The sequence below is a fragment of the Mastigoproctus giganteus genome, chromosome 9, assembly GCF_048544385.1.
Source record: "Mastigoproctus giganteus isolate SK-2022 chromosome 9, ASM4854438v1, whole genome shotgun sequence".
Classification (NCBI taxonomy): domain Eukaryota; kingdom Metazoa; phylum Arthropoda; class Arachnida; order Uropygi; family Thelyphonidae; genus Mastigoproctus; species Mastigoproctus giganteus.
The window spans coordinates 41,843,451-41,862,271 of NC_143583.1; the positions used below are offsets into that span (position 1 = coordinate 41,843,451).

Consider the following 18,821-nt stretch of genomic DNA (forward strand, 5'->3'; position numbering starts at 1 on the left):
TTAATTTTATCATTGAATACTACAGGTATGTAGTAGTAGCCGTTAAATTTTATCTGTAATATCGAATGGTTTTAAGTTTCTCTATTGATATAATTAAGCAATCTGATGAACAAACCTAAGTTATTCCCATTAAATTACACTTTCTAAAAATTGGAAGGTGTACTTTTGTACTGTAATTGAAAATCAACATAACTTGAACCTGGCAAGAGACAAATTAATTAAGGCAAATATAATATCGGAATTGTAGGTAATTTCTTACACATACAAGTAACATAAACAGAATGTTCTGAAAGTAAAATGCTGTTCTGCATGACATATAAACAATTTAATGCATAGTGGATGATGCTCCTGAAATTTTTTTTTTTTTTTTTTTATTAGACAGGTATGCGAGGTCATCCAGTCTTATACTGAAGTTGATCTTTGTAATATTTTGACCAGAATAATTACTCAATATTTATGAAATACTAATGTTCAATATTGCATCATTATTCACTGTTTATAGAGTAATTGCATTCTTAAATTTTTGTGACTTAATTTTTGTTCTTGTTGTTGTTATATTTGTATCTTTCTCATTAGAAGAAACTTGCATTTTGCTGTTTTTCTTATTTTTCAATGTCTACATTATAGTTTTATTCTCACAGGGTTGGCTAGCATGTATACAATTGCCATGGTGGTGATTTCTTGGATGAAAGATTGCATGGAATGCAATCACGAAATTACCTTTAAGCAACACAGAGTGTAAGTTTAATTCCAAATATTTTGTGTAATGCATAACAAAAAAATTCAAAAAAATTGCATAACAAAAAAATTCAAAAAAATTGCATAACAAAAAAATTCAAAAAAATTGCATAACAAAAAAATTCAAAAAAATTGCATAACAAAAAATTTAATTACAAAATTCTCCATTTTGTAATTAAAATCTTTTCTTTATATGATAAGTTTATTAGTTCTAATAGTAAATTGCTCCAAATGATTATGGTATTGCTTTACTTGAGAACTAATTAAATTAGCTTTGTGAACTAATTAAATTAGCAGTCCAAAGTTGGGTATTGCTGTGCCACAGACAGCTGTATTAAGATGTCTTGTGCCATTGGCATTATTTTTAACTAGGAATGTGAATTAATTTATTTTTGCTGAAGCTAGAGAAGAAAAGATGTGATGCAGCAGTCTAAAAACCACTAACATAAAAAGTCAAATGTGGCTTTTCACAAAGCAGACGTGAATTTTATAGACCTGCATAGAAGCAACTCTGTTACTTTCATGATAATTTACCATGTTGGAGCATGTAAAATCATAGTGAACACAAAAAACGTGGTGTATACATTGAGTGTTCATTGGAGGAGGCATTGGCTTTTCATTAGAGGGGACTGGGAGAGAATTATTGGGAAGCTGATAGTTTGGAGTCACAAGATAGAAAGAGAGAGCCAGCCTGCTGTTTTCTGTCTCTGGGACTTGCCTTTTTCTGTTATTCTAACTGGCAGGCAAATTCTGGTGGGGGAGTTCTTTTGTTTCTGGTTCTAGAATCAAGATTGTTGGGGTTAGATTTTGGTATAGAGGAAGGTAGTAAGGATAGGGAAGTGAAAGGTCAGGATTAGAATCAGAATATCTGGGAAGGGAGGGAATCAGAGCAGTGGATGAAAGGGCAGGCTGGGAAAGAGATGTAGTCAGTGGAGGATGGAAGGCCTTCTCTGTTCATGAAAAGAACAGAGAAGGCCTTTTCAATGTTGAAAAGAATTTTGAAAGCTTCAGTGATCTCTCCTCTTTCAATATTTTTCTTGATGTATTACATGATGTATAACTGTGGATATGGGTTAGGGGTGAAGGGAAATGGCACTGAGCTGTTTCAGCTGGCCTATTTCTTTGAAACTGTATCTTGTACTTGTTGGTTGGCCTTGTAAATTGCCCTACACAGGATGGTAGGGTAATGTTGTGTGTCTGTTGGATGTTTGGCTCAGTCCTAAATAGCCAGTCTTTTTTTAATTCTTTCAATGAATTGTAAGAGTGATCTATATTTTTTAAGTAGAAATTTATTGTGTCTGAGCTTCTGGTCCAAGTATTGGTTTCTGCAGATTTTCAACACTCTGATTATTCTGCTTTCACTGAAATTAGGTGGTTGGAGCAGAAATTTAAGAACTCCTCTTGTATCACTGCAATCCCAGTGATAATACAAGGGTAGTTCTTAAATTTTTGCTGCAACCACCTAATTTCAGTGAAATCAGAATCATCAGTGCCGAAAATCTGCAGCCCCCAGTACTTGGACCAGAAGCTCAGATACACTTAAATGTCTGCTTAAAAACAATGGATAGGGCTGGTAAGAGTAATACTGGGTTTGCAATATGTTGGTGGTGGATATTGTGTTCTTGATAAGTGGATAAGTTGGATTTATTGGATGATTGTTTTCTGCAGCAACATGTTTGAGAGGCAACCAGAGAGGGTAATACTCTTGAACTGGTTATCAGCAGTGATCATTTGTGTATTAAGAATTTGCAGATAAAGGAACCATTAGGTGGCAATGATCACAGTGTACCGATGTGGGATTTACTTAAAGATATAATTACCATCAGAGGTAAAGGAAGGGGTTTTTGCTTCCGTAAAGGTGACTATAGTGGTCTTAGACAGTTTTTAAATTCTGTACAGTGGGACCAACTGATGATGTTGCCAACAGCAAATTCTAAGTGGGAAGCATTCAAGGAATTAATAGTGGAAGCTACTAAACGTTTCATACCTATTAAGAAATATTGTTTAAAGTTTTCGCCTAAGTAGTTGTCAAATGAACTAATGAGACTCGTGGCAGAGAAGAAAAATGCATTCGATGCATATAAATTATTAGGTGACACAGAAGCCTATGATATATATAAGCTAGTCTGTAATCAAGTCACAAAGGAGCTTAGGCAGGCGAAGGCAGATTACGAGAAATCTTTGGCAAAGGATGCTTAGAAAAACAGCAAGGATTTCTTTACTTATATAAACTTTAAAAGGAAGGAGATGAATCTGATTGGTTCACTTGATATCGATGGTTCGACTGTTGTTGATTCTGCTCAGATAGCAAATTGAATGAGTATTTTGCATCTACATTCACATATGAGGAGTTATTAAAGTTTGAAAATGAAACAAGGTTATCAAATTGTAACAGGGTGCTTAATGATTTTGTAATGACTGAGAACAAAGTGGAGGAGAAATTGTTGAAGTTAAACATAAGAAAGGCACCTAGAGTGGATGGGATCTATCCAATTATATTAAAGGAGGCGGCAAAGGAAGTAAGCAAACCCTTAACCATAATTATGAGAGCATCCTTGGACTCAGGAGAGGTCCCCATGGACCGGAGATGTGTAAATGTGTCCCTAATTCACAAAGGGGGATTGAAGGGTGACTCAAATAATTACAGACCAGTTATTTTAACTTCTGTTCCTGGTAAAATAATGGAGTCACTGGTTAAAGATGCATTGCAGGATCATCTAGACAAGACTGCAGCAATAATTCAGACACAGCATGGGTTTGTTAAGGGAAAGTCTTGTCTGACAAATTCGATTGGTTATTATCATGTGGTTACAAAGAAACTGGATGCAAAAAATAATTTTGATATCATATACTTGGATTTCAGGAAAGCTTTTGACACTGTTGTGCATGGAAGACTACTGGAGCAGAATGGTATTAAGGGTAAGTTCCTACAATGGATAAAAGGATGGTTGAGTGGGAGAAGACAGAGGGTGGTAATCAATGGCTACTGCACTTCATGGACTAATGTTATTAGTGGAGTCCCACAGGGTTCGGTGTTGGGTCCACTGTTGTTTTGTATATTTATCAATGATTTTGATGAAGGTATATCAGGCTTAATGTCGAAGTTTGCAGATGATACAAAGGTTAGCTGAGTTTGTTAATGACAGTAATGGCAGTGTGTTACTGCAACAGGATCTAGAAAATTTGAGCAGATGGGCTGAGAAGTGGCAACTGAATTTTAACATTGAAAAATGCAAAGTACTGCATATGGGTAGAAGTAAACCCAGAGGAACATACCAACTGTGTGGTACTACACTTAAGGAGGTAGAAAATGAAAAAGACCTGGGAGTAATTGTGCAGTCAGATATGAAGTTTTCTGAGCAATGCAGACAGGCTGCCAGGGCAGGTCATGGGAAGTTGTCAATGATATACAGGAATTTTGTTAGCAGGGAAAAGGAGGTGATTGCCCCTATGTATAAGCAATGGTCAGGCCCTGCATTGAGTACTGCGTGCAGGTCTGGAGGCCTCATTTTAGGAAGGATGTAGATTTGCTCGAGCGTGTACAGAGAAGGGCAACAAGATTTGTGCGGGAAATGAAGGGATCCTCTTACCAAGAGAGGCTTAAGTTCTGCAAATTGCAGCAGCTGGGCACCTGCAAGGTGATCTGATTGAAGTGTATAAGGCCTTGAATGGGTTGAGCACACTGAATTCTGATCGGATTCTTCCACTTGTTTAGATTACAAATGTAGGGGGCATAAATTGAAATTGATGAAGGACAGATGTAGAATAGATGTGTGGAAATTTGCCTTTAGCCATCGGGTGGTTAATTGCTGGAACAAACTTCCATCTGTCGTTGTGGAAGTTGATAGGTTGAATAAATTTAAGGAGCAACTAGACAAATATTTAGAGGGGATTGTTTTGTAAATTTTTTTTTTTTTTTTTTTTTTTTGGTCTGATGCTGCATAAGCTCATACACTTGCTTTCTTGCATCACATGCCACTGCTACTACTACAAGTCAGTAACCTAGCTATTCTAACCTTGTACACACCAGCTCTTGATTCGTGCCATTCAATTTACTAATTGCAATTGCATTGACTTTCTCATACTCCTGATATTCTGTTCTTCATGAGTATGAAGAAAGCAGAAAATAGTACTTTTTATTGGCCAGAATGCTCTGGAGCTGCGTTTCATCACTCTGAACAGCATTCCAGGCTTATTTTTTTTTTCCAAAATTAATGATAACTAATTAATATATGTCACATGCTGCTGTAGATAAATTATTTGTAGAAGAATAAGAGAGATTTACCTCAATATGATATGTAGAACACTTCCGTATGATACTCCCCAGCATTTAAAAAGAATATAAAATTAATGCAAAAGAAACTAAAATGAATATTAAATTACTGCAAAAGATATAAAATTAACGCAAAATGATTACAGTAACGAAATTAAAATAATTGTAATGTAAATTTTGAAAAATAACATTCTAAATGTTATTTTTCAAATTTACCCTTTCCTAAATTTACATTACAATTATTTTAATTTTGTTACTGTAATCATTTTGTGTTAATTTTGTATTCATTTTAATTGCTGGAGAGTATCATATGGAAGTGTTCTACGTATCGTATTGAGATACCCCATAGTCAAACCAGTATGCTGGCAGAATTGAGCAGTTGTTAATTTCATGTGGCTTTACTTTTATACCATTCATATATTGACTTCCCATATGCATTACAGGTACTTGGGCACTCTTATAATGTTTATATGCATAATGCACATCACTTGTAATGCTGTTTGATGCTTATATGCATCAGAAGCAGCAAATGTGTTAATTTTATATTGAAGAAGATCCGGACAGAAAGGTTGCCTTCTAGCTATATATTTATTCATCATGAAAATAATTTTGTTAGAATGGGTCGTTGGCAGCTTGTAAATGAAAAAGCATTATTCTGCCGGCAGTGATAGATGACTCTCATTAACGGGCACAATACCACCCTTTGCTTATTAATGCTGGAAGTAGTGGAACCCACATTCAGTCTCCAGAGCAAAGCTCCCGCAACCCCCACCCCATTTCTTCTGCTATTCAGTATGACTGATGACTTTTGAGGTTATGATGGACATCATGGCAAGATCCAACCTTTCCTTACATTTCGAGAGTAGATTTCTAAAACTGCATTTGCAGGCCAGCCGCTAGATCGCCCACTGGACTAAACTTATTGGTAACTCTAGGAGGATTCCAGATCAGCTAGTCTCGTCTGAGTAGTGTGAATGTGGGAACATTGTCAAGGCTACATTATGTCAAGGTGTCGGGTATATTCTTGCTGTGTGTGTGTGTGTACACCATATCCAAAAATTTCATTAATTCATACAACATGTCCTCTCCACCTTTTTTTCTACTACTGAATACATCATGATTTGTCAGGCTAACAGAACGAACCTACCCGCAAAAAGATTTAAACCTCCCAAACACATCCTCGTTCATTTCAAAAATATACGTGGTTTCAGTTCCAATCTGAATCATGTCGATTTCCACTTATAGTCTGCCAAACCCAGTGTACTTTTTCTGACAGAATCTCGATTATTGGCTGATTCAACCACTGCTCATTTCAGTTGTCCTATTAGCTGTATTGATTGCTTTCTCTTCAAAGGTGGTACTAGTGCATATGTACACTTTGATATTTCCTTTCAGAGATTTAATAATTTGAAATCTCCTCTTTTCGATTTTCTCTGGCTTAAAATATCTCTACCACATTCTGTCAAATTCATCTATTACCTCTACCATTCTCCCAGCTCCACTGATCACTTGGAACTCTTTGACTTCCTCTCGTTGAAAATTGGACTTCGCCAGTCCAACTTTCTTAACAGCGAGGTAATTTTCCTTGGTGGTTTTAATGTTCACAACTGCCAGCTGGCTTCTGTTTCCTAGTCATTCAGACCTAGTTGGTCGAGATGCTGAGGTTTTTGCAGTTACGCATGACCTCTAACAGATTGTTCACCTACCTACCATAATACACGACAATCCTAACCACACAGGCAACACACTTGATGTTTTTATCACGAAGAACTCTTCCAAGTATATGGTAGACGTGACTGGTGCTCTAGATCACAACTTGGTGATGGTCTCTTCTCTGTCTTCAATGGAGCCTTTCTCTTGTGGCCGTTCTCAACTCGTGATGTTTGGCATTACAAGAATGCAAAATGGGATTATTTGTTAGATTTCTTTTCTTCTTTTCCTTGGTTGGATTACTATTTTAAATTTTCTGATGTCAACATTTGCTCACATCGTGTCATTGAAAGTATTCTTGTAGGGATGAAATCTTTTATTCCACACTCCATCTTAAAATACTGTCTTTTATCTACACCTTGGTTTTCAAATAAATGTGCTAAAGCTGTTAAAGATAAAAATGTTGCATATTGCCATTGCTTGTATCCAAATCTCAAGGTTCATTTTCTGTTTACACCAAAGCTCACAACAATTGTAAAGCATATATTAATTAGTCCAAACTAGATTTCGACCAGGCTAAGAGTAGAAAACTTGTTTCTTGTCCAAATGAAAGTTGAGCATTATGGTACTCTTGCCAAAGCTATTAGCCATAACTTTTGCACTTCTCTGTTCCCACCTGTCAAAACAGATGGTTCTTTTGCCACTTCAGCCAAAGATAAAGCTGACCTGCTGGCATCCTACATTTCTTCTAACTCGTGTATTAATGATCTTGGTAAACCACCTCCTGCCAGTTGCAGTACACTTCATTTAATGCCTCCTGTGGCATTCCATCGAAAGGAAGAATTTTTAAGTCTTGATGCCAAGAAAGTGCCAGGTCCTAATGGCATTTCTCCACTCATTCTCAAAACCTATGCTCCTGAGCATAGGTTTTGACCTATGTTCTGTCATCTTTTTTTCACTTTCTAATTCCACAGTTGTTTTCCCATCTGCGTGGAAATTTGTTCATATCCAGCCAGTTCCTAAAAAGGGTGACAAATTCCTCCTATCTAATTATCATCCCATTACGCTTCAACTATTTTTAAAGCAATGGAGAAATCAATTAAGTGCCAACTCTTAAACTATCTAGAAACCTTCCACCTGATCAACTATTGCCATTATGGATTCCATCAGTGTCACTCCACTGGTGATATTCTATTTTATATGATCCAACAGCAAAAGCATTTCTGCTTTTGCTGTTCTGGGGTTGTGATCCCAAAATCCGTAATGTTTCTAGATTCCATTCAAAAGAGTGCAGTTAGGTTAATTAATGACTCAACTTGTGAGGTGATCTGATTGAGGTTTATAAAGCTTTGAATAGTTTGAGCATGCTCAATGCTGATGAGATTCTTCCTCTTGCTCAGAATAATTGCCTGAGAGGGCTTAAATTCAAATTGAGGAAAGACATTTGTAGGATAGATGTGTGGAAGTTTGCCTTTAGCCTGTGGGTGGTTGATTGTGTAGCAAACTTTCTTGTTGTTGTAGAAGTTGATAGCTATCAACTTCTACAACAACAAGAACTTGAGGCATACACCCTATGCATTAGGGTGTATGCCTCAAGCTGCAAGAAAGAACACCCTAATGCAGTGATCGCATATGGCCCCCAAAGCAATTTTACACGGCATGCGAATACATTTCAATTATGTATTTGTTGTAAATACAATGCTTATATTCACTCTCATTTTGTTAAAAAAAAAATTCCGGCCCGTCAGCTGCTTTCAGATCGTGCATTCGGCCTGCATGCAATTTGAGTTTGAGACCACTGCCCTAATGCATTATAGTCTTAATTCATCTTATACACCATCAGGCATCTCTCATATTGTGGAGTTATATTTCATAACTGTTTTGCCGTCTGGGTGGTATCCACTGAGAATAAGTAACAGTAGTCTTCTCCTTTAGGTGAAGTGTTACTTATTCGAAGTAGTGCAATGTCATGGCAACTCGTCGTGAAGGTATTCACAATATGAGATATGACTTAAACGATGCCGCTTTTGCAAATAATTTGCTAATCTAGAATTGGCTATGTACTGACATGATGCATTTGCACTAATTTGTACAGAAGTTGATAGCTTAAATAGATTCAAGGCAGAACTAGACAAACATTTGGAACAAATGGATGGTGAAGTGAGAAGGTTTTTTTTTTTTTTTTTTTGGGCTGATGCATATAAGTTTGCCTTCTTGCATCATGTGCCTTTGCTAATGCTAACTCTAACAAAGTCTCTCCACTCTTCCTCATAAATAACCTGTTTCTGCTACATGCCTTTTCTCTAGATACTTCCATGGGTACTGTTCTTCAGAATTGGCTTCTGTAATTTCTGCTCTCTCTTCTAAACTGGTCTGAACACAATGTTGCAACCAGTCAGCATCCTTTTACTGTCAAACATCAAACTCACAGAACCAACTTTTCTTCTTCCTCATTTATCTTGTCATCTTTCTAGATAACAAGATAAATATTCCTTGAAATTCCACAGAAATTGAAGTCTAATCTCGACAAGTGTTTTCTTTTATCTTCTCAACCTTAAACTCATGCATGGTACTAAGTACTTTAGGTTATAATACCTCTCATACATGGGGTTTTTGTGAAAAAAAGAATTATCGCATTTTGTAGTGAGTGTGAAGATTTTCACCATTTGTATATATCGGATGGCCAACGAGTCAATCGTGGCTTTAATTTCGGTCAATCACGACAAATTTTAAATATACAGTCATTCCTCGATTTGCATGGTCAGGTATACCGCCAAAATTTTATATTGCATAGCGGGTTTCGCTACCTGCGTGTTATTTTTATTTATTTATTTTTTTTTTTTTTTTTTACGAAGCTTCAAAAATAGGAATGAAGATCAGATTTTGAAAATTTATTTATTTATTTTTTTTTTTTGCATGATTGAAGATTTCATTGAAGGAAAAAAACATTTCACCATAATAAAGTAAAATTCCACAGAATTCCATCTGTCGGTATTATTGCAAATGCAATAAGATTGTGGTTACTCCCCATTTATAATTAGATTGCACTAACAGAAAAGCCCAATAAACCGGAAAGTGCAGATTGTTTTTATTGTTTTATGGTCGTGACCTCCAGAAATAGCTTTAGAAAAGGCATGCAGCAGTTTCTGTTATATGCCTTTTCTACAGATACTTTCATGGGCACTGTTCTTCTGAATTGGCTTCTATAATTCCCGCTCTCTCTTTCAAAACAGTCCGAACATGTGTTGCCACCAGACCACATCCATTTACTGTCCAACTTCAAACTCACAGAACCAACTTTTCATCTTCCTTGTTTATCATTCAACTGCCATTTTCTGGAATAACCTTCCTTCTTATGTTGTTCTCGAAAATTAGTCTACAGGAGTTCAAGTCTAATGTCAACAAATATCTTCCCTTGTCTTCTCAACCTCCAACCCAAGCACGGTATTAAGTACTATAGGTTCTGATACCTCTCGTGTTTGGGGTTTTCATAAAAAAAAAATTCTCTTCATCATCATCAGCCATTTTCAATCCACTGCAATATGAAAGCCTCTCTATCAACTTTCTAGTTCCTTCTTTTTTGTGCAATGGCCTTCCGTTTACTACCCACGAACTTGTGAATTTCACTTTCCATCCCTGTCGTTGTCTTCCAGGTTTTCTTCTAGCTCCTCTTGGGTACCATTCTGTTCTGCCATAGTCTTCGAGCTATGTGTCCTGCCCAAGACCATTTTAATTCTTTAGGTTTGATAAGAATGTCCTTTACTTGAATTTGCTGTCTAATCCATGTGTTTCTTTTCTTATCTAACAGTCTGATTCCTAATATAATTTGTTCCATTCTTCACAGTGTAGTTCTCAGCTTCTCTTCCATCCTTTTGGTGAGTGCCCAAGTTTCACTTCCATAAGTCATGGTGGGGAGTATACATTGGTTCATTATTTTACATTTCAGACAAATTGGGATATTGCTCCTTAGAATGTGACTATATTTCCTGAATGCTATCCATCCAAAATTTATTCTTTTCTTGACTTCCAGCCATTTATCATTATTACAGCTAACGACTTGTCCCAGATAAGTATATGACTCCCTTTTCAATTACTGCTTCTTCAATCATTATATCCCTTTCTGTGGCATACTTGTTCATCATTATTTTTGTTTTAGCCATATTCATCTTTAGTCCAAAATCCTTACTAACTTTGCATAACTGATTAAGATTTTCCTCTAATTCTTTGAGATCATGGCTTATGATCACAATGTCATCTGGAAATTGTAAATGATTTAGGTACTCTCCATTCACATTGACTCCTTTCTGTGACCAGTCTAATCTTCTGAAAGCTTCTTCAAGGACAAATATCTGGAAAAGTAACACCAACAGTAAACTTTACCAGATCCAAAGCTGTGGCTCTCTAGCTTTCGATGAAATAGAAGAGAGGAAGTGATATTGGCAAGACTCAGAATTGGACACACACACATCTCTTCCTACTGTTGGGAGAAAACTCACCTCTATGTTCATCCTGTCTGATGCAACTTACAAAGCGTCATTTTCTGGTTGATTGTCCCTTACATTCAACCATCTGCTCTTAACATTTTTAAATCTCTTTCTCCACATTGAACATCTCCCATGACTTATCTCACTTCATGGGAAATGAAGCAAACCTAGAAGAACTTTTGATGTACCTAAAATATACTGACCTGTACAGGAGCATATAATTTAACATTTATAGCTATATGTTGCCTGTAAATAAACAGTGAACAGACACAATCTTAATGACACTTGTGTCATTAAGCCCTATACCAACAACTTCAAGGACAGCAGTAAACAACTTCACAGATATTGTCTCTCCTTGTTGAACTTCTTTCTCAATTTTAAATTTAATACTGTCTTTGTCTAGTTTAATAAAGGAGCATTGTCATATATTTTCTTCAAAATCATAATATATGAGGTATCTATGCCTTGTCTTTCCAGTGCCCGAAACATTGCCTTATGCCAGGAGTGGCCTACTTAATTTGTGATGCGATCTACTTTTTTCCTTCAAAATGTGCTGCGATCTACCATCTCAAAAATTACATTGCACAAGGTGCACAAATCGAGGGATGTATATTTAAAATTTGTCGCGATCGACTCATTGGCCACCCCTGCGTTATGCTGTATGGAGTCAAATGCCTTTTCATAATCCACAAATACCAGGCATATTGGTGTTTTATATTCATTTGCTTTCTACATTAGCTGTGATATTACGTGAAGGTGATCCATAGTTGAGAATCCTGTCCTAAAGCCAGCTTGCTCTTTTGGTTGATTCTCAAGTATTCTTTCTAATCTGTTAATAATGACCCTTGTGAACAACATGTAGATGTGGGATAACAAACAAATTGGTCTATAATTTCCAATTTCTGATTTATCTCCTTTCTTATGCATCAAAACTATGATTGCATTATTCTACTCCTTAGGCGTCACACCTTTTCTAATGCATTTTGTGAAGAGCCTTGCCAGTTTTTGTGTTATGTCTCTTCCTCTCAATTTTAACAACTCTACAATAACTTCATCTTCCCTGAGGGCTTTCTGATTCTTCCTTTTCTTCAACACGTGTTCTACCTCATCAGGAAGGATATTGGGTATGTCGTATGTGTTACTAACACGTGATCCATCCTCCCCACTGCTGGCGTCATTCCCTCGCTCCTTGTATAATTCTCTATAGTAGTCTTCTGCTATTTATAAGTACACCATCGCTATTCTTCAGTTTCAGTATCATTTGTCTTTCTGTATTACTGCTCATGGCTGTTGATTTAAGTCCTTTGTTTTCCCTTAATGCTTGTTCTACTTTTCTTGTGTTAAGTCTTCTTGTGTCCTCACTGAGTCTCTTTCTAATGGCTTTGCATAACTCAGTATACTCAATTTTATGGTTGTCAGTGTTTATCTTGCTCTTCATTTGTCGTCTTCGATTCATCACGACAAAGTGTTTTTGACTAATTTTTTCTTTGGAATTCCTTTTACCTATAGGTTTCTTGGACTTTATCACCTTTCAGAAAGGTGTAGTATTCCTCGTCCATATCTTGGTCCTGAACAGTTTGCAGAAGCTCAAACTTGTTCTTAAGTTCCAGTACTTACTGCTTTTTCTCCTCTTCTGTTATCTCAAAGATCTTCGTATTAATTACTCAAGTCGTTTTTTTTTTCCCTTCTTTTCTTACATCTATATCAATTGTGAATCTTACCATTCTGTGATCACTTCCAATGTTTACCTTGTTCAGGACAGTAACGTCATTCACTATATATCTTCTGTTAGTGAGAATGAAGTTTATTTGATTAGTTGTTAATCCATTTGGGCTCTTCCATGTCCACTTTCTGTTCACCCTTTTCTTGAAAAAAGTGTTCATTACTGACATTCCTTGAGATTCTGCAAATTCCACAAGTCTTTCACCTCTTTCATTTCTTTCACGAATTCCAGAATTTCCTATAATCTCTTTCCAACCTAAGCATTGAATTCCCCCATAATGATAGTGTAGTGAGTTTTCTGTTCATCTAGAAGACTCAATTTCGGTGTACATTTCTTCAACCTCTTCTTCATCATGGCTTGATGTTGGTGCATAAATCATTATAACCTTTAACTTATATCTCTTAGAAATCCTGAGTAGTAGTCTTGACACCCTTGGTGATGTACTTTGAATTCCAAAATGTTGTTTTTTATATCTTTATGGACCAGAATCAACTCCACCTTCACTCCTTTCACTGTTTCCATTGGTGTACAACAGATTTCCACTTGATAAACTTATAAGTGATTAATTTCTTCTTCTTGTTTCAGTCAAACCGATGATATTCCAATTCACATTTTCTAATTCCTTTTCCAGCTCTAATATCCTGTCTTCACCGACAAGCGATCTTACGTTGTAACAGGCCAAGTTCAGTTTCTGTGTATGGCAGCCTGATCATACCCAGAGATTCTTAGTACCCTCTGTTTCCTCTCTAATCCTCTCGCTGCCATAAGGGGGGGAGCGGAAGCTGCTGGGGACTGAGGGCCATTTGCTTCATTGTGCTGCCATGTGCTGGAGGGTTTTCCTCTTCATGCTGACAGGGTGTCTTGAAGAGAACCACTCTACATGTTCATTGCCACCTAACTGATGTAACAGGGCTTACCGCCGAGGTGTGCACGAGTGGATTTTATGGAGGCAGGCCAACTGGATTTCTCTCCTAAATCTTCTGAAATAGAAAGATATTGGATCGATCAGTGTTTTAGACTGTGTCTGATAACACACAGAATGCCTGTACCCCTCTAAGCCCCCTTTTTTAAAAAAAAAAAAACTTTTTTTTTTTTTTTTATGCAGGATTTATGCAGGATTTCTCTTATTCTTCTTTAAATATTGAAATACAAAGTAGAATGTATTGAGCATCGTAGCTCTGTTTTATACTAATTGTAGATAAATTATAAATGTTGTCATGAAATGCAATTATTTTAATGGTCTTTGTTTTATTTTTAATTTTTTGGTTCTGTTGAATTACATATAATTAGGCCAGTTTAATCATTTGATGCTTCTGTAATATTTCTAGCGAATAGTTAATAATGAATACCTTTTTTTTTATGCAGGATTCATTCTGTAATTCTTCTGATTGAAAGTATCTTATTTGGAATTTTTGTGATAGCAATAATGTGTGATCAGGTATGTTATAAAAATTAATAATTATAATGTATAGAAATTATAATAACTGACTCTTTTACATTGGTGTCCAAAGTTACAACAATAAAATCTGAGATATCAAGAAAAATATGCATTTGACTGAATTGCATCAAATCTTTTATGGAAGAATATTATAAGATGCAATTATATTGAGTTTCAAAAGAAGTATCCCTCTGTTTCTGCAAATCATAATTGCAACTGCATGACTGCCCATAACTCAGGTGTGCTCAAATTGTGTAGGTCAGTCCTGCACAATTTGAGCATTTACTACTGTTGAAGCAGTGAACTCTGGCAATTCATTTACCTTCTGTTTTTTGGAAAATGGGATAATTTGGCAAGTCACCTAAAAATTACAGTTCATAAAAGTTTTTATGGTACTCTAGCTACTTTGAAGTTAAAACACTAATTTAAAATATAGTTGCTTAGTAAGGTATATTTTCATTGATATAATCATAGTGTTACCCCCAGTTTTTTTAACAACTGATTTGCTTCAATTATTCTTTTAGAGACAGTAGAACATTTTGGCACTAGTGTTTTCTTCTAAATCTTTAAATTGTTCTGCTGTGTCAGTGCATACTGCCACTGGACCTGTGAGATTTCTTTTGAAAATAACAATCCTGCTTTAACTGTTGGTAGAAGATTAAAATATGAAAATTTTCTACCTTCCTAAATATAGATAGTTTTACTTCAAGGGATTATTTATGATTTACATAGAGTAATTGTGTATAAGAACCTGTTAGGTGTTGCATCACTGTTCTTGAAACTATTTTTCTGATAGAGTGGCATGAGACGATGTGTGCCAGTTCTATGATATTTCAAATTTTGTGTTTGTTTCTAGTTCAAGGTTACTTGCCTTTACTCTCCCATTAGTTCTGTAAACAGTTAGTCTTACATGAGTTTTTTTTTTTTTTTTGAAGGATTTGTTATTTTCACATAATAATGAAAAGAGGAAATATAATATTCACTCTTAAACAACAGGTAGCAACATGTATAATTTTAAAATTTTACACATTTCATGGCATGCCAAATTTACAATTTTGAAATAAATTTGGAAATGGAAGTGAGTAATAGTATCTGATACACAACACAGTCATTCAAATGAAAATCACAAAACCAACATAAAATGCATATTATGTGAAAAAAGTGCTAATCTTGTGTCATTGATCAATAGTTTACTGATTGACTGAAATGAAAAGAAGATTATTCTTTTAGCAACACAGAGCACCATCTGTCACCATCTTGTCACCATCTGCTGCTATTATTTGGAAACAGTTAATTTTCAAGATCATGGCACTCTTTCAGTCATGCACTAAGGTAGAGATACGATCTGTAATCTGATTTCTGAATGCATAAAGGAATGAAAACTGCTGAAATTTATTTTAGAATGTTAACACAATATTCTGAAGCTTGCATGGGTCAGCAGCAAGTCTACAAATGGGTGAATAAGTTTAAGAACAGCATTGAAAGCATTGAGATTCTTTGACTGGGGCAAGCACATGATGTCATACTAGAAGTTGGCAGTGGAATATGAGGAAATACAAGGAAACTATTTAAGTCTGTTATGGTGTGCATGATAAGCATTGATACAATGCAGTGCATGCTATTTGTTAACAGTAGTGAAACTACAAAGATGAATTCTGATTCTCCCCCTCCAATTTCTGGTTACCAGGGAGTTCAAAAAGTGTGTGCTTGATGGATTCCTCAATGTTTAAACGAGAGCTGAAAGAATGATGACTTATGTTCTGTGCTTCTGTAGGAGAGACCTTCTTAGAACATGTAGTGACTGGAGATAAATCCTGGATGCACTGCATGTTTGCCTTCTAATGTGTATTAACTTAACAAAAAGGGGGGAAAAAATGCAAGTTCAGATTTGCACTATAGGCTCTCCTCTGCCGCAGAAAGTTTGTACCCAAAAATCAACCAGGATAGTGTTATTCATTGTATTCTGGGATCATAAAGGAGTGATTCCAGAACATTGTCTGGAGAGAAAAGAAACAGTGATGAGTAAAAAATACTGTTATGTGCTTCTGAACTAATTAATATTAGAACAATTCAAAAGAAACATTGTGGTTTGCTGTCCGCAGATATGTACGTGTAGCACCTGTTTCCACACCACCTGTTGTACAGAGAATCAGATACCACAGAATGTGAAGTTTGAGGTATTACCCCATCCTGCATATTATTCAGATTCAGCCCCATGTGATCTTCACCTTTTCTGACCACTAAAAGGCACTAAGAGGATGCCACTTCACATCCAGATGATAGGGCATGAATAGCTTAAACATATACCACAAAACTTCTCAAGAATTCAGGCTGTAGTAATGCAGCAATAGAAGAAGTGTGTGAACATAATGTGAACTGTGTTTAAGTTTGATGTAGTTTCTTTGTTTGTGAAATACATTTTACTTAATTTTTACAGTTTTCATTTGAACTTCTCTCTCTGTTATAATATTTAAAAAATACTTAAAATATGTATGCTTTCAGAAGTTTGGAATTTTGCATACTTAACAGTTTTTTTTTTTTTTTAAACTGGAAAATGGGAGATGCTTAGTTTTGTTTGTTTTACATGTAAATTAATAAAAGGAGTTAAAACCACCCTTTAAAAATTGTAATTTTTTTATTAAAAAATTATATACAATACACCTGTCGGGTCTAGTCCCACCGTTTTTGTTACAGTTTGGGGTGCCATCACAACAAGTTTAATTTGTGGCAGAGAAATTTTGTTAGGAGATCACCGGAATGTCTTTTATTCAAGTAGCTGATTTGCACCTGATCGTTGCATTAATTTCCTAGATATTGTAGTATTCTTTTTTTTTTTTTTTAAACAATAATTTTGGAGACTTAACCACATTTATAGTTGATTACTGATTTAATGTGTTGCATTTTCTTTTGACCTTTTCCCCAATGATTTGTATATTTTTATTTTGTATGCTCATGACCACTCCTTGTTCTATTCATTGTTTTAACTTTTTTTTGTCATTTGGTTTATGCTAATCAGTTATAATAAAATTCATTAATTTATGTTAATTCTTTATTACAATTTGACTTTCAAGGTTAATTTGCATATTGGCATTTGGTTAAAACTGTCAGTTGGTGGGTGTCACCACCAATAGTCAAGGTAAACATTACATATGCCACAGCTTTTATGTTATATTCTTGAGTTTAGTTCATTTGTTACTTTCCATTCTGTAACTGATTGTATAGGGACATTTTTTGGGCAGCAGTCAATGGGTAGCAGACTGAAATACAATCCTTTTGGAATTTTCAAGGGCCGATGTTCCCTGATGAAGTGGTTCTTGTGTGTTCCAGGTATTTGTTTCATTTATTGTGGTTGTGGCACTCTTTCTTTGGTGGGTGTGAAGCTGTATCTTCTTGGGTGGGTAGTCACCTATATGCACTGCTAGAGGTGACTGTTACTTTTGTTTATATTTTTATTTTAATTTGATAGTTAGGGTATCTTGGCACTCAGGTAACAGAACTGTACCTTGCCAGCTATGACTCTAATTGTTGCATTAATATGCTGCATCAGTTTTATGACATAATCATGTTATTATTATTTTTTTTTCAAAAATAGGCTTGGAGACATAACCGTTTGTCCATGTGTTAAATATGTCAGAATTATTTATGCTATTCAGTTCTTTGGTGACCACCTTATAATAACTGATTACATTAGTTAGATATGTTCATCCCTTAATAAAGCAAGATTTTGTTCTTGTCCAGACAATCCTGTAGGGCGCCTCCTTGGTTAGGAGCGGCAGTGCGTAGCACACGCTTCTTGATTATACCAGGGTTTGAGCCCGTGACCACCAAATACAGAGGATGCGGAAAGGTCAGAGAATGACCACTGCATATCCCAGAGCAATATGGCCTTAGTTGCTAATGCTCCTAAAAACCAAATAACAACAATCCTGTATTGCAACCTTAACTAAAAAACTCCATAACTTAATTAGCACAGAGGTCAGTTGTAGTCTGTTATGTGGGATTTATTCAAACTTGTAGGTCTGTAGTTATTTCACTCATTTCAGCTATCTTTGTTGAAGAGGAGAGATATTAATACATCTCCAATCTGTAATGGCTTTGCTTGAATCCAACAATGCCATCATTGTAATATCTGAAGGTTTGATAACCTCCAATGTAATTGGATAGATGCTATCAGCTCCTGTGCCTTGTTCACTTTAACTTGTAATAATTTCACTTCTGGTAACTTTTCAGTTATTATAAAATAATTCAACTCCCAATCGTGTGACAGCTAGGTAGCTGGTATCCTCAAATTTAAAAACTTCACTTTCTTTATTTACAATTTATTGAATGAAATGTAATGAAAATTGCAATAATTTTTTATAAACAGTTTCAGGAATTCTGATGAATCATCATGTAACAATAGTTTCCTCAAAACTTTTCAAGTCCTGTAATCTACATAATAAGTCCTGTTGTGTGGCATGCTTTTTAATAGTGTGCTATAAAAAAAAAGCAGCAGATATGCATTATGCTACATGG

At 35.6% G+C, this 18,821-nt stretch overlaps 1 protein-coding gene across 1 annotated transcript in view; it reads left to right on the forward strand.

Annotated features, from left to right (window-relative positions):
* The window catches only part of Dnz1 (DNZDHHC/NEW1 zinc finger protein 11), a 115,053-nt gene that overhangs the window by 60,362 nt on the left and 35,870 nt on the right, over nucleotides 1–18,821 (forward strand). Inside the window, exons 5-6 of the mRNA XM_090381350.1 lie at nucleotides 642–738; nucleotides 14,234–14,306. Coding sequence (XP_090237476.1) covers nucleotides 642–738; nucleotides 14,234–14,306 — 170 coding nt within the window. The remainder of the gene's footprint in view (nucleotides 1–641; nucleotides 739–14,233; nucleotides 14,307–18,821) is intronic.